The following is a 12,407-nucleotide window of genomic DNA, read 5'->3' on the forward strand; positions in this document are numbered from 1 at the left end:
GTTGAGCCACAACCTCAAGAAGGTGGCCGCCAGGTTCGCAATCCCTGTTGTGTTTTCCGCTCCGAATAAACTGGCGCACTTGTGCCGACGAATCTCTCGTGCTAAGGAGCAAGGGTGCCAAAAGAGGCACGTAAAACCTTTCAGGCGTTGTGCCGAAGGGGTTGTATATGAAATTCCCCTGAGCTGTGGCAAGACCTACATCGGTCAAAGGGGTCGGTGTATCAACGACCTCCTCAGGGAGCATGCCAACAGCATAGGTAAGAGTGATGGTGCGCACCTTCCCGCGCATGTCAGGTCATGCTCGTGTGTGCCACGTTTTGCGCAAGCTAGGATTATCGGCAAAAGCAGAGATCAAACAGCAAGGGAATTACTAGAGGCGTATCATATTAGAAGTAAAGGGTCCGCTTGTGTCAGTGACACATCCATTGTTCTCTTTCAGTCCGAGTTGTCCTTCTTTAATGAACTGCTCACGTGATGTCATGTTTGGGGTAACTCTTCCACTCCACTGCGCATGCATGTGTGGAAGTTTACCTGTTTTTCAGCCTGCGCTGGCAATAAACAGTTGGTAGTTTGGCGCTCTTCTGTCTCTTTCCTCCGGCCCTTTTTCATGATCCTAGTTTCGCGCCACTTACGATATGTTCAGCAAACTGGATATTTTAGATTTGATTGGGTATTTTACATCTTGTGCACATACCACTCAACAGCCCGGAAAGGGACTTAGTTTTCTTATTAACTGCATAATTTGCAAGGGAGAAAATGTCTAACTTATGGAGGGACCAATTTCATTACCTGTCGTTCTCGAAAGTTCACGGCGACGTAAAGCACAAATATTGCCGTTAAAAAGAAGACATTTTGTGTATGAAATGTGTGCGCAACAAATTTGCTTGCTGAAGTTTTGCTTCTTTCCATCCGCAACTGCAGCTAAGTTTTGCGAGCGAGGCTGATCTTGAACACCTTCACATAAACGCTCGCAATTTTTTAGGTAATTATACAAGTTAAAGTGAACAAAAAATGTTTATGCACAGATAGTTTTTCCCGTGACTAAGCCATTGAAGCATTTCTTTACTACTACAAAATTTTCGCATCTACTTTGCTACTAGAAACACGCCGTTAGAATTGCTGGAAATTTCTTAAGAGTTCAGTCATGATTTCTTTGCGGATAGCGTTGATGATTGAATCTCACATTGTGTATAATCTCAACTGAGAAAAATGGCTTCACCATGTGCCAGAATCAGAAGCCATCACACGTAGCTCTACAAGCAACTTTAAGCCACTATAACATTGCTAAGGCCTGGTACATTTGTGCACATAGTCCAACCCAGACTAGACGCCTGAGCTTGGGAGCGAGCCTTAGCCAGCCCCACCCTCGAAGACCTGCGCCAGCTGATAGCGAGGGCTGTCGACGCGGCGAAATCTTTTGGTTTCCTGGAAGGGGGAGGCCACCCCGAAGATGACGCTTAAATATTACCGAATGAAAGATGTTTATTCTCTCTCTCTCTCCTTGAATCAGCATTTTGGGTGTAATCGTTGTTTGGGTTAGAAGATTTATGTGAAACATAAATTTGGGGTTTAAAAAATTCTTATTGTGGGTTCCTGCAGCAATCACACGTTGATTAAAATTTATGACTGCGGAGTAACGGCAGAGGTAACGTCCGTTACTTTTTTTCGGTAACGGTAACGGTAACGCGTTACATTTTTTTGTAGGTAACGCAGGGCGGTAACGCGTTCCTTTTTTTATAGTGTAACGAGTAACGTATTTAGTTACTTTTTTCAGTAACGCCTACACTGTAAACGAAAATTAGCCGAGATGGGAGCTTTTCCAGCATATGTGCCCCTAAAACACCCATGTCCCAATCATTTACTCCGTGGTAGCGGAGTGAAGTCGGCACATGTCGTCGTAAAACGCCCCTTGCTTAATGAGGGAGTTTATGAACGACATGACCTTGTTAAACTCCCCACGGAGTTTTAGATCACGTGGTTAGAAACTCCCTATGGGAGGTTTAGAAAGTATTTTTGGTCGTGACGTGCGTGTCACGTGGTCAGAAACTCCCTATGGGAGTTTTAGAAACCATTTTTGGTCGTGATGTGCGTGCGTGTGTGAATGTGCGTGTGTGTATGGGCATCTGTTTGCAGCGACGATTTGCAGCGAGGATTTGCAACGGCCGGTTGGTTTGTGTAGACGTGTAGGACTATTTTCTCCACTGAACCGTTCTGGTCAGAGACAAGTGCAACTCGCGCCAGCGTCCGACCGCGAACACATCGAGCTGGCTGTCCTGTGTTTATTCTCCCGTCAAGCGCCAATGCCCATGCACACGAGTGCAAGCCTCCGACACGCCACGGATACCTGCTTCAACGTGCCGAGTTACGAAGAACTGCGAAGAATAATTTCATCGGTAACAAAAGTAAGCTGTTGCGATCTTCAGCGGGTTGTTTCTGGAGTTTCACCGGCTAAAACTTCGAAGCAGTAAGAAGTAGGCTTCGCTACGTCGTCGGCATCAAGCCGGCCGGTGTGACAGCTGCGCCGGCGACGCGCTCGCCCCGACCACCGGCAACTCTTGCTTCTCGGAGTGTCACCGAACCGATGTTTCACCGGCTGCAACTTCTAAGCGGTAAGAAGGCTTCGACGTCGTCGGTACCAAGCCGGCGGCGCGTAGCGAACTCGCACAGCCACACCGGTCGCCATGGCGAGTTCTATATACGAGCTCGCACCGGCCACTGGTGAAGCAAAGAATATGTTTCACAGAAAATAAAAGCTGCTGGAATAAGTAAGTTTAAATTGTCTCTTTGTGCCATGCAACCACCGTTGTCAAACGTATAGCGAGAAGGCGAGCGCCGATACGAGATAGATTGAACCAACATGCGGCCGCCGCTGCACTGCGAGCAAAGGAACCGCGACTACGAGCCGTCTCGTTCGTTGTAAGTGCATCGCTCCGTAGCTTAACGCGGATAGCGGACACCTGTTTTTATTGCGATAGCAATTACATGGACAGTCTCGGCTGGATTTTGCCGTCGCCGTCGCCGCCGTCATGCACCGTATATGTATAAGTATGTGTATATATATCAAAGCCCCAAAGAAAAATGCTTCCGAAGCGCGGAATCGAACCAGGGACGTCTTGCTCCGCAGCGAGTGGCGCTAACCACTACGCCACGAAACGCACATCCTCCATGTAGCTAACGGCGAGCGTTATATACACACCCTTTACCGCTGGACGGACTCAGAGACGACAGGCGTATATAAGCGTTGCTTCATTACCAGCGAGATGGCGCTAGCAGCGCGACGGGCGCATTTTAAAGTCGTCGTCGAGCTCGCTCGCTTCTTATATTTGCGCAGCGAGAACATTGCCCTTCCGTTGTCTGCTCGCGCGGTTTTCTCGCGGTGAGGGGAAGAGGAATGTTTCACGCTTTCACCGTGATGTCCGCGCTCATGTTACCGAGCGTACGAAAGTCACTCGAGCTGAAGGGACGCCGCTAAAGAACAAACAGAAGATGAGCGCGAACTATCAAGTGTCGCAGCTCGACAGTTGAAGCACGCTAGTTTCCTTCGCTGCTTCGGCCGCCTTTGCAACAGGAACGTTGTTCAAACTGAGAGTATCCATTGGCGAGCCTCACTTCGTATAGCATTAATTTCTTGCTATCGCATTCATTGCTTCGCCCTTGCGGTGAAACTGTGACTTTTAAGTGCGAATGCACTTTATAAGCGACCCTGAATCCGCCGTCCCATAGGCTTCCCAAGCAACGCTTAGCGGCGCTGCTGCTCTTGACAGGCAGCGCCATCTCTGGCAGAAAAAGAGAAACTGGGGCGTGATCAGCGAGCGCTTTCCCTTCTCGCCACCGCGTTGCCGCTCGCTTCCGTGCACGTGCAGAGCTCTCGCGGTACACTTGCGGCGTCTCACAATGTACCGCGTGCAGTGCGGCTTCAAAAGGATGTGCGGAGTTCAGTTGAATTCAACCAACCGCGCAACGCTAACGGTATAACGCGAATGTGAACGTTCAACAACGACGGGTAGGTCTCACGAACACGGGGAATCAAAACACAAAGTTGCTTCACCTACAACCGTAACTGGACTTTAACAATGCGAGAAGACAGCGAGTAATCATTACTGTAGTCGCTGCGTGCATGCGCCCCGTTACTTACCGATTCAGGTAGTCGGAACGAACGAAAGCGATGAACTCAGACAGCCAAAATAGAAGGCGAGAAAGCGCTGTCAGCTATCCACGCTTGCCGCCTTTATTTCTCGTGCGACACGCCCGGGAACCGATACAGTTTAACACGTGAATCGTGTGCCTTGTCTGCACTGTTGTGGCTGGCCACTAAACCGCAATACTTCGGACCACGCTTAATATTCTAGGGACCCTACCACGCTTGCGCTTCCGCGGGGTCGCTTCTGCCATCGTGGAAATGCGCAGCTTCGCACAGCAAGCCTCTCGGTTCAACGTGCCGAGCTGACGGCCCCACAGTTACCCGCACTATGGTGGCTAGATCTATCTAGCCACCAGATGGGCTAGGCCCATCTAGCCACCATACCCGCACCGAGAGAAGAACGCGAGCGCACGTGCGCTACCGCTACCGTGAAAGGGGCTGAGTCGGCCGCGCGACGGTTCAGTGTTTTCCGACAGAGCCGCAGCGCGGCTGCCGCGGCGCTGTCGTCGCGCCGCAAACTTGAGCTTGGGCGCGAGGAGCGGAGAGGAGCGTAACGGCGCAGCGACGTCACGCCCCACGTGACTGCGCGCACTCCGCCCTCCGCTCCGTGGCTGCGCGCGCCCCGCGCATTGCCTGTGGTGATGAAGGCCGGCGGCGAGACGCCGAACGAAAGCGTGCGAAGCGAGCCGAGCACCCCGAAGCCGATCTGGCGCGGGGACGCGCGATGCGTGAGCGAGCGCGGGCCCTCGAATTCGATCGGCCGGACGCGCGCTTCAAGCGAGACTTCCTGGACCGCAGCTTCGGATATAGCTGCGCGGTGTGCGATCGACTGTGGTTCGACAACAACCCGAGCCCCATCTCGGGCGTGCGCAACGCCGCCAACAAGTTGAACGCGTTGCGGGTTCTTTGGAACGAGTTCGGAAGACAGATCATCATCATCAGTAAAAGTGCTTTGCACTTAAAAACGGCCAGACCTCCGTGGGTCGGCTGGCGCGTGCTCTCTCGCTGCCGTCTCCTTCGCTCGGCTCTGCAGTTCATTCGCGCGCGCCCCCTCATAGCATCACCCCGTGCTTCGCACTTCCTCATACTCCCCTTCGGGGAAATGCGGGTTTTTTTTATTGTGTGTGTAAAACAACGGCGACGAAAACCGCACAGCAGCAAGCATTTTGTGATCGCGAGCCGCCGTTCGTCGTATAGCCGTGCCGTACTCCTGCGAGAGGCCTAGCGACGCCGTCGGCAACAACGCGGTATACGTGGCGTTGAAAGTTAGGCGGGTTTATAGTAAAAGACGGGTGTACCGCAGTAGTATCTATAAGCCCACCACAAATATACACGTACGCCGTGAATGTTTGGTGCATAATTACGCGGAAAAGGAGTGTCCCATCCGAGCTACATTGGAGGTCAAGATGTGATGCCTAATATATACTCGGTGACCAAAGTTTGGGTGTGAAGCGCGGGTGGCGAGCGGTTGCCAGTGTGAGTGTTGTGTTACTTTGCGAATGTTGTGTGCATGTTTCTGTACGTGTGATCGAGTTTGCGTGTTTCGATGCTAATTTAATTGAAGATTCTTCGGTGCATGGTGCGACAGCGAAAAGCATTTTTTTTCGATGGTTATAAAAATTTACTCCCATACTTACCTGGAAAAGCTCCCCTATGGATGTAAACAAATACTCCCATCAGTCCACCCAAAACCTCCGTCCTTAAGGGGGGTAAATCTTTTACTCCCCTGGACGGGGTATATAAAACCCCCATCGGGGCGTGCGCTAGAGGACAAGTCCATTTACTCTCATCTCAGCTTTTTTTTTTGCTTACAGTGTACAACACTGGGTTAGACGTACCGATGATGATGGGTTGATGAGTATCGTAGAACTCTGGGACAAAGCGCCTCCGGGCGCTGCGTCTCCTCCCATCTGACAGCGGCACCTCTCCCTTCGCTAGAAAAACCAGTGGGTGGCCGGCGTCACTAAAAATCGAACGCAGTACTTCCCGCATTGTAGATGGGCGTTCTAGCCACCTGACCACCGCTGCGGTCTGTAGTTGTTGAGGTCAAGAAAGACGCTTATTTCTGCAACACATCAGGAAGCAGGGCACTGCGCAATGGAGTCGTGGGTGGGAGAAATGTGAATACCCTTCTCAAGATGGGTACTTACATTACGGAGCGCCGCGTATGGGTGCCTCTCTCCTCATTAGAAAAGCAGCATTTCACTAAGTACCCCTGTCATTGGAGGCAGCCGCTACACCGCTTCACCACAGCAGCTGTAACTGTGTTGTGGTCTGCGCTTCATTGATGGCCTCCAAACGACTAAAGGTTTGATTTTGTTAAGGTTAAGCCCAGATTACCAGTCGGCATGACGATAAACATTCCGCGGACGGAGAAAAAGCGGTGGTATGAAAGAAAAAAATATATGGTCGACTGGTTCAGCTTCACAAAATGAAAACACGATAGTGAACGAAAAAATTTGTCGTGGTTGATCGCGGTTAACCTAAGTTTGTCTCTCGAGTCCTAGATTTATCCTGCTTTGGGAAAGGACGAGACGACTGCTTTGTAGATATTCAACTTAGCTGCATGTCTTGGCTTAGGCATGGACGACGAAAAATCTACTCGTACGCCGCGACAAGAGAGCCAACGTGTCACTATACAAGACAACACACAAACGCTGGTCGGTGCCGCCGGAGCCCTAGGCGCGAACACGCGGTGGAGGATGGATGCTATGAGCGTCCCCTTTATAACGGGGCGGTGACGTGTGTGCCACCAGGCTCGACAAAAAACAAAAAAGCACTTTTTTTATGTTGGCCTAATGCGTTGTATACTTTGATTAAATCGATCTTACTATAGAAAACAAAAACATAAATTCGCAGCCCAGTTTTCTGCCTTTTGCGGCAGAATGTCCCTATTTTTTCCACTAGTTATTTTTGTCCTTTCTGTCTAGTTTTCTGCCATCAATACTCTAACCGTCTCTTGCTTATTTCTATCGCGGACGTGTACAGCTTTCCATTCTTGTCCCTAGAACTCAAAGCTTCATCCAAGGTCGTGCCCAACCATACACGTGGGTGGATAGCTACGCATTCAATCAAAACATGTTCCGTCGTTGCCTTAGCTTCCCCGCAGCATATACAGCATGTACAGCACGCACTAGTGTTTTGCTGAAGCTCTTTCGCCGGCGTTGATCTTGGCTGAGCTTGAAGGTCGGATTTACGGAACGAAGCATTCTCTGGGTTTGTACCCGGAGGAATAGAGCCATCGCTCTAAATTCAAATCTGTGAAGGCAAGAAATCTGAAAGTGAAGTAAGTCTACGCTGGAAGCTCTATAGCGTCTCCTCGAATAGTCAGGAAGGTCATTTCCTTTTGTTTCACAGGAAGCGAAGGTGTCGGAAATCCTCAAAGTGAATGAGCTATTTTCCAGTGCATTCCATAAATAGAAAACGTTGAATTCTCGTGTTCTTAATACGAGTTTGTTTGTTTGTTTGTTTGTTTGTTTGTTTGTTTGTTTGTTTGTTTGTTTGTTTGTTTGTTTGTTTGTTTGTTTGTTTGTTTGTGTGTTTAAGGAGACTGGCTCATACCCACGAGGGGGACTGGCACGAGTTCTTGATGCGACAAGACTGACCCATCACTCTTCTTCTTCTTGCCTCTCGTGCTATCATCGCCATCGTACCACGTGGGTTATTATCTCTGCCATAAATTCCATCTGATAGTCGGACCGCTTGCTCGTTTGGCATTTTCATTCATTCGATGTTTTATTTTTAACTTAAATTTCCGGTTTCTTTTAGCTTCCACACTCGGACCTTGGCCCATACCTCTTTGGGGGTGAGTACTATCAGGAAGAAGATATCATCATCATCGTCACCAGCTGTGCAGTGGTAGAACGAATTCTCGCGCATCTCTGTCTCCAACACTGTGGTCAAAAAGGTCGGACACCCGACGCGGATCGACCAATATGGACTCGTCTTCCGTATTCGTAAGTGCAATCAGTCAACTTCTGTTGTGGGACTGTGGGAAACGTTGGATCCCATAGCGCCAAAAAAATACAGGGTAATATACACTTGAACGACCGACGCCTCTTCAGGATAAAGAGCAAACCAGGGGTTCTACTGTATAGGTAAACGGTAGAAGTGTTTCGACTAATGAACGTGCCCTTTCAATGGAGGGCAGTTGTTTCAAAGAGAGAAACTATGTTCATGTCAGTCAAGAGAACAAGATGACTTGACTTGCCTTTGCCAGCAAAAACTCAGTGATATGGACATCCTTCGGTATTAAAGGCGCCATGACGCGGTCGTCTTACTAGGCTTGGTTCATGTCTAAGAGCGTAAAAGGAAAACTGTTGCTTTCCACAGCGAAAACTGCGATCTCAGCGCACATTTGGACTCGTAATATGAGGTTTCTGTAAAAAAGCCCCAGCGAAAACTTAGGACCAGACTCAAAGGAACGACAGGGGCACACAGGGCGCATTAACAACTTGTTTTCGCTGGCGCTATCTCACTGCAAGTATATGAACCAACTACAGCCCAACCGTACGTCTTGACAAGTTTCGCGATTCGAATTTTAAGGGGCTGCCCCTAAATTCCTTCCATCGACATCGACCGCCATCTTGGGATGTACACTGTGCACATGTGTTGTCAGGAAGTGAAGAGCTGCCGCTGTGTGTACTACATTGAAATATTTTGATACCGCACCACACGGGATGTAGAGGTGCTGTCTCTGAACTCACGCCTCGACGACAGCGCCTTCTGAATAAAGTTGCAAAGATCTTGAGGCCATCGATCCGCTCGTTGCATATGGCGGTTGTGAAAGGAAAGTCGAAAGAACGTCATCGACGTCAAGCACTGGGCACCACGTATATAGTAAATGCTCTCTGCAAACCAACGGCACACCACGCGTGGCACTTGCGAATAGGCAATAATAATAATAATGGCTCTATAGAATGGCTTTTATTTCAACGGTATACCGTTGCAATTGCTAAAATTCTGCCGTCGATGTTTTTGGCGTGGCTCTTGAATCACTTCCATGAGCCCCTTTGTTTGCATCACGTGACCATCCGAAACACTACTGTTCGTTGCCTTGGTTGCGTCGCTCGAGCACCAAATTCAGCAGCTCGTGCCTCGCCACCTTTCCGAGCTTGTTGCGTGGGATCGAATCGACGAGTGTGACGCCGCCTTCAAGATGACATTGTTTAGGCATCCTCTCTACAATAGAAAAGATGTATGGCACGTTGGACATGAGCAGATGGACGTAAGCGTGTTAAAAGTTATTTTAGTACATTAGTTCCCAACGATTAAACTTTCAATTTAGGTTTAGTTGAATATGAACCAGGAAAACGAGGGAATGTGCAGCCTTTTTTTTTTTTGTTAGTAACAGCTATATGGAGAATATAAATGAAGCCAGTAAAGGCAGTAGCAAAATTAATTTGCGTGTTTAATCAGAACGTAAAAACTGAAAATGCAGATCAGACTGAAAAAGCACGAAAATGCTTACAGGATCAGCATCCCAAGCCATCTCATTTGGAAATTTACTATTATTGGCCAATCATCCGGAGGAAGTGTTAGCCAGTAGGCATAAGGATCTGCTTCCACATCAATCACACTACTCGCGTGATGTCGTGTCAGTTAAGCTATCACGGTGGAATATTTCCGTTCATTTTCTTGGGTGTTTGTTTATATGTGCAAATATTCTTAAGCCTCCATCTGCCGTTGCGTTTTCCAAGGGCGATCGATCCATTTTCTTCTTGCTTCTTTCTTTTGGTAATGCGGAAGGTCATAAAAAACATATTGTGCAATCTGGATTTGCAAAATCGAGGTTTTAGTAGAAGACCATCCGTTCGGCAAAAATAACAATATGCAGAAAAGGAACGTCGACCGCAGGAGAAATCAGGCACTTTGATTTACTCTAGGATCGATGTGTTCTTTCAACCTATTGTGAGATTATCGTAGCAGTTAGCTTGTAACTTGCGCTTCAATGACGACATATCAAAAAGGGGACGTACGTGAAATGCAAGATACGCTTTTTAAAGGGGTCATGAACCAGTTTTCCAATTAATCATGGAATGACATCGGTATTGGAGTGTATTGCCTGACAAATCGATTGCCGCAAAAATTTCTCAAATCCGTCAAGAACGAGCGGAATTGCAGGGTTTGTCATACGCTTTGAGCTCATTCTCTCTCCTCTCGTCCCGACGAGCGCGCTGGAAGCTACACACCGAGGGATTGCACGCGGGAAGGAAGTTACATCAGCGCACGTCGTGACCTTGAGCGCACGTGATGAAACGCGATCGCTCTCTCCCGTTGCAATTCCTGCGCGCTTATCAGGGGCGTAGCCAGAATTTTTTTTTTTTTTTTTTTTTGGGGGGGGGGGGTTCAACCATACTTTATGTATGTTCGTACGTGCGTTTGTATGTGCGCGTGCACATATACGCAAGCAAAACTGAAAAATTTCGGGGAACCCCGCCCTGGCTACTCCCCTGGCGCTTATATAACTGTGTAATATTAGCGGACTATGGAGCGTTGCGGCAGCACGAAGCGCATCTGATCCAAATGATCTGATCCAAAAAAGCGCATCTGCAAGAAGCGCATCTGATCCAAACGCCGCCCTTGATTTATGTCGGTTGTCGGCCAATAGTATGCTATCTGCTGTGTGAAGTCAAGCTGTAGTAGGCGCCGACAGCTCCGAAGAAATTGAGCATGGGCTGAAAAGAGGGCGCCTGAGGAAATTCCACTTTCGCGCTTCGCTTCACAACCATCCTTGCCGCGAACGACTACGAAATTTGTCTGCGCTGTTCATATATAGCAATGTCTGCTTTCCGCATGATGCGATTTTTCACCAAGGCCGAAGGGTGGTTCGTGACCTCTTTAAATATGCAACACTATAAATGGAGAGGAAGGCGCTTGCACAAACCGTCGACAAATCTGATGTAGTGCTCCGGGTCAAGATGGCCGCGGTCGCTCTTCGGCACGATCACGGCGTGGGGCAGCTGTCCAGCCTGCGGGTGCGGCAGGCCGACGACAGCGCAGTCCCTCACGTCGCCGCACTGAAGCAGGACTGCTTCGATCTCGGCCGGCACAACTTTTACGTTCCGGCAGTAGATATAGACTCGCTCAGTCGCTGTACGAGGTAGAGCCAGCCCTCGTGGTCGAAGTAACACTCGTCACCTGTACGGGTATATACGAGCGTGGGTGTAAGTCGCGAAGTGCAGTGTGATACGGTGAAGATATTGAAAGAAAACTAACACTATCCCTTGTGCATTTGCCTAAGACGACCCGAGGTCGAAAGCCATCTTCTTTTAACAGCGAAGCAGTTTAGGCTAGCCGTATGTGCGGCCTATCAGAAAACTATCATCATGAACGGGTATGTACCACAGAATTTGGGCCGTTCCCACTACTCACCGCTACAGCGTGGCCTCTAATAACCCTGAGAACGAGTACAGAGAGAGAGTGAGAAAGAAAGAAAGAAAGAAAGAAAGAAAGAAAGAAAGAAAGAAAGAAAGAAAGAAAGAAAGAAAAAAAAAGAAACAAAGAGAGAGACGGAACGAAAGATATAAATAAAGAGAAAGAGAAAAATTCTTGCCAAAAAAGAAATTCTGTACGAGGAGGGATTCGAACCCGCGTACCCTTGATCTGAAGACGAGTGTCCTGGACTATCCAGGCACGCTATCCATTTTTTTTTCTTCTCAGTACGATAGTATTGATACCCCCGCCCCCCTGAAAGCTTTCTGCACCCAACGTGGTTTAGCACTGCCTCCGGGATCGGCCCACTTTTGACCAATCGATGACGGCATGCAATGACGTCAAAGTGACGCTGTGATGACGTCACCCATATTGGTGAACTGAAACGTCATATGATGACGTCATCATGTCGTGATGGTTTTTTGCATCACTCGTGTAGTCGCCACCGATAGTCGCTTTTCACGTTTGATGAGGCATCTAAGGCTTTGGTCTTAATATAGAGCGTTGTTTGTTTATCATTCAAAGGCCGCCGATAGGAAGGATGTCCGGACACTGAGGTGCAATGAGAACCCCGTCGAGCTCCGGAGGCGTGAACACAAAGATATAAAAGACACGAAATGCGAGCTTCAATTGATACTTACGACATGCATGACATAATAATACATCTAAGGTTTTCCAATCTAAGTGTCTCAAACGCTGTCCAAAGAATGCTGTCTTAGGACTCGCTATCCTAAGAACGTTAGAATATTTGCACTCCTCAGTGGTGATTCTCTCTCTCTTTTACTTACTTTCTCTCTCTCTCTCTCTCTCTCACCTCATATTTGCTGAAGAA

The 12,407-nt window shown here is 48.6% G+C and overlaps 2 protein-coding genes across 2 annotated transcripts in view; both read left to right on the forward strand.

Annotated features, from left to right (window-relative positions):
- LOC119390101 (ADP-ribosylation factor-like protein 6-interacting protein 1) overlaps window positions 1-12,407 on the forward strand; it is a 351,524-nt gene that overhangs the window by 298,269 nt on the left and 40,848 nt on the right. The window lies entirely within an intron of this gene.
- LOC119391248 (uncharacterized) overlaps window positions 11,062-12,407 on the forward strand; it is a 108,389-nt gene continuing 107,043 nt past the window's right edge. The window contains exon 1 of the mRNA XM_049415213.1: window positions 11,062-11,236. Within this exon, the coding sequence (XP_049271170.1) occupies window positions 11,062-11,236 (175 nt within the window). The remainder of the gene's footprint in view (window positions 11,237-12,407) is intronic.

This window comes from Rhipicephalus sanguineus, chromosome 4 (assembly GCF_013339695.2).
Source record: "Rhipicephalus sanguineus isolate Rsan-2018 chromosome 4, BIME_Rsan_1.4, whole genome shotgun sequence".
Classification (NCBI taxonomy): Eukaryota; Metazoa; Arthropoda; class Arachnida; order Ixodida; family Ixodidae; genus Rhipicephalus; species Rhipicephalus sanguineus.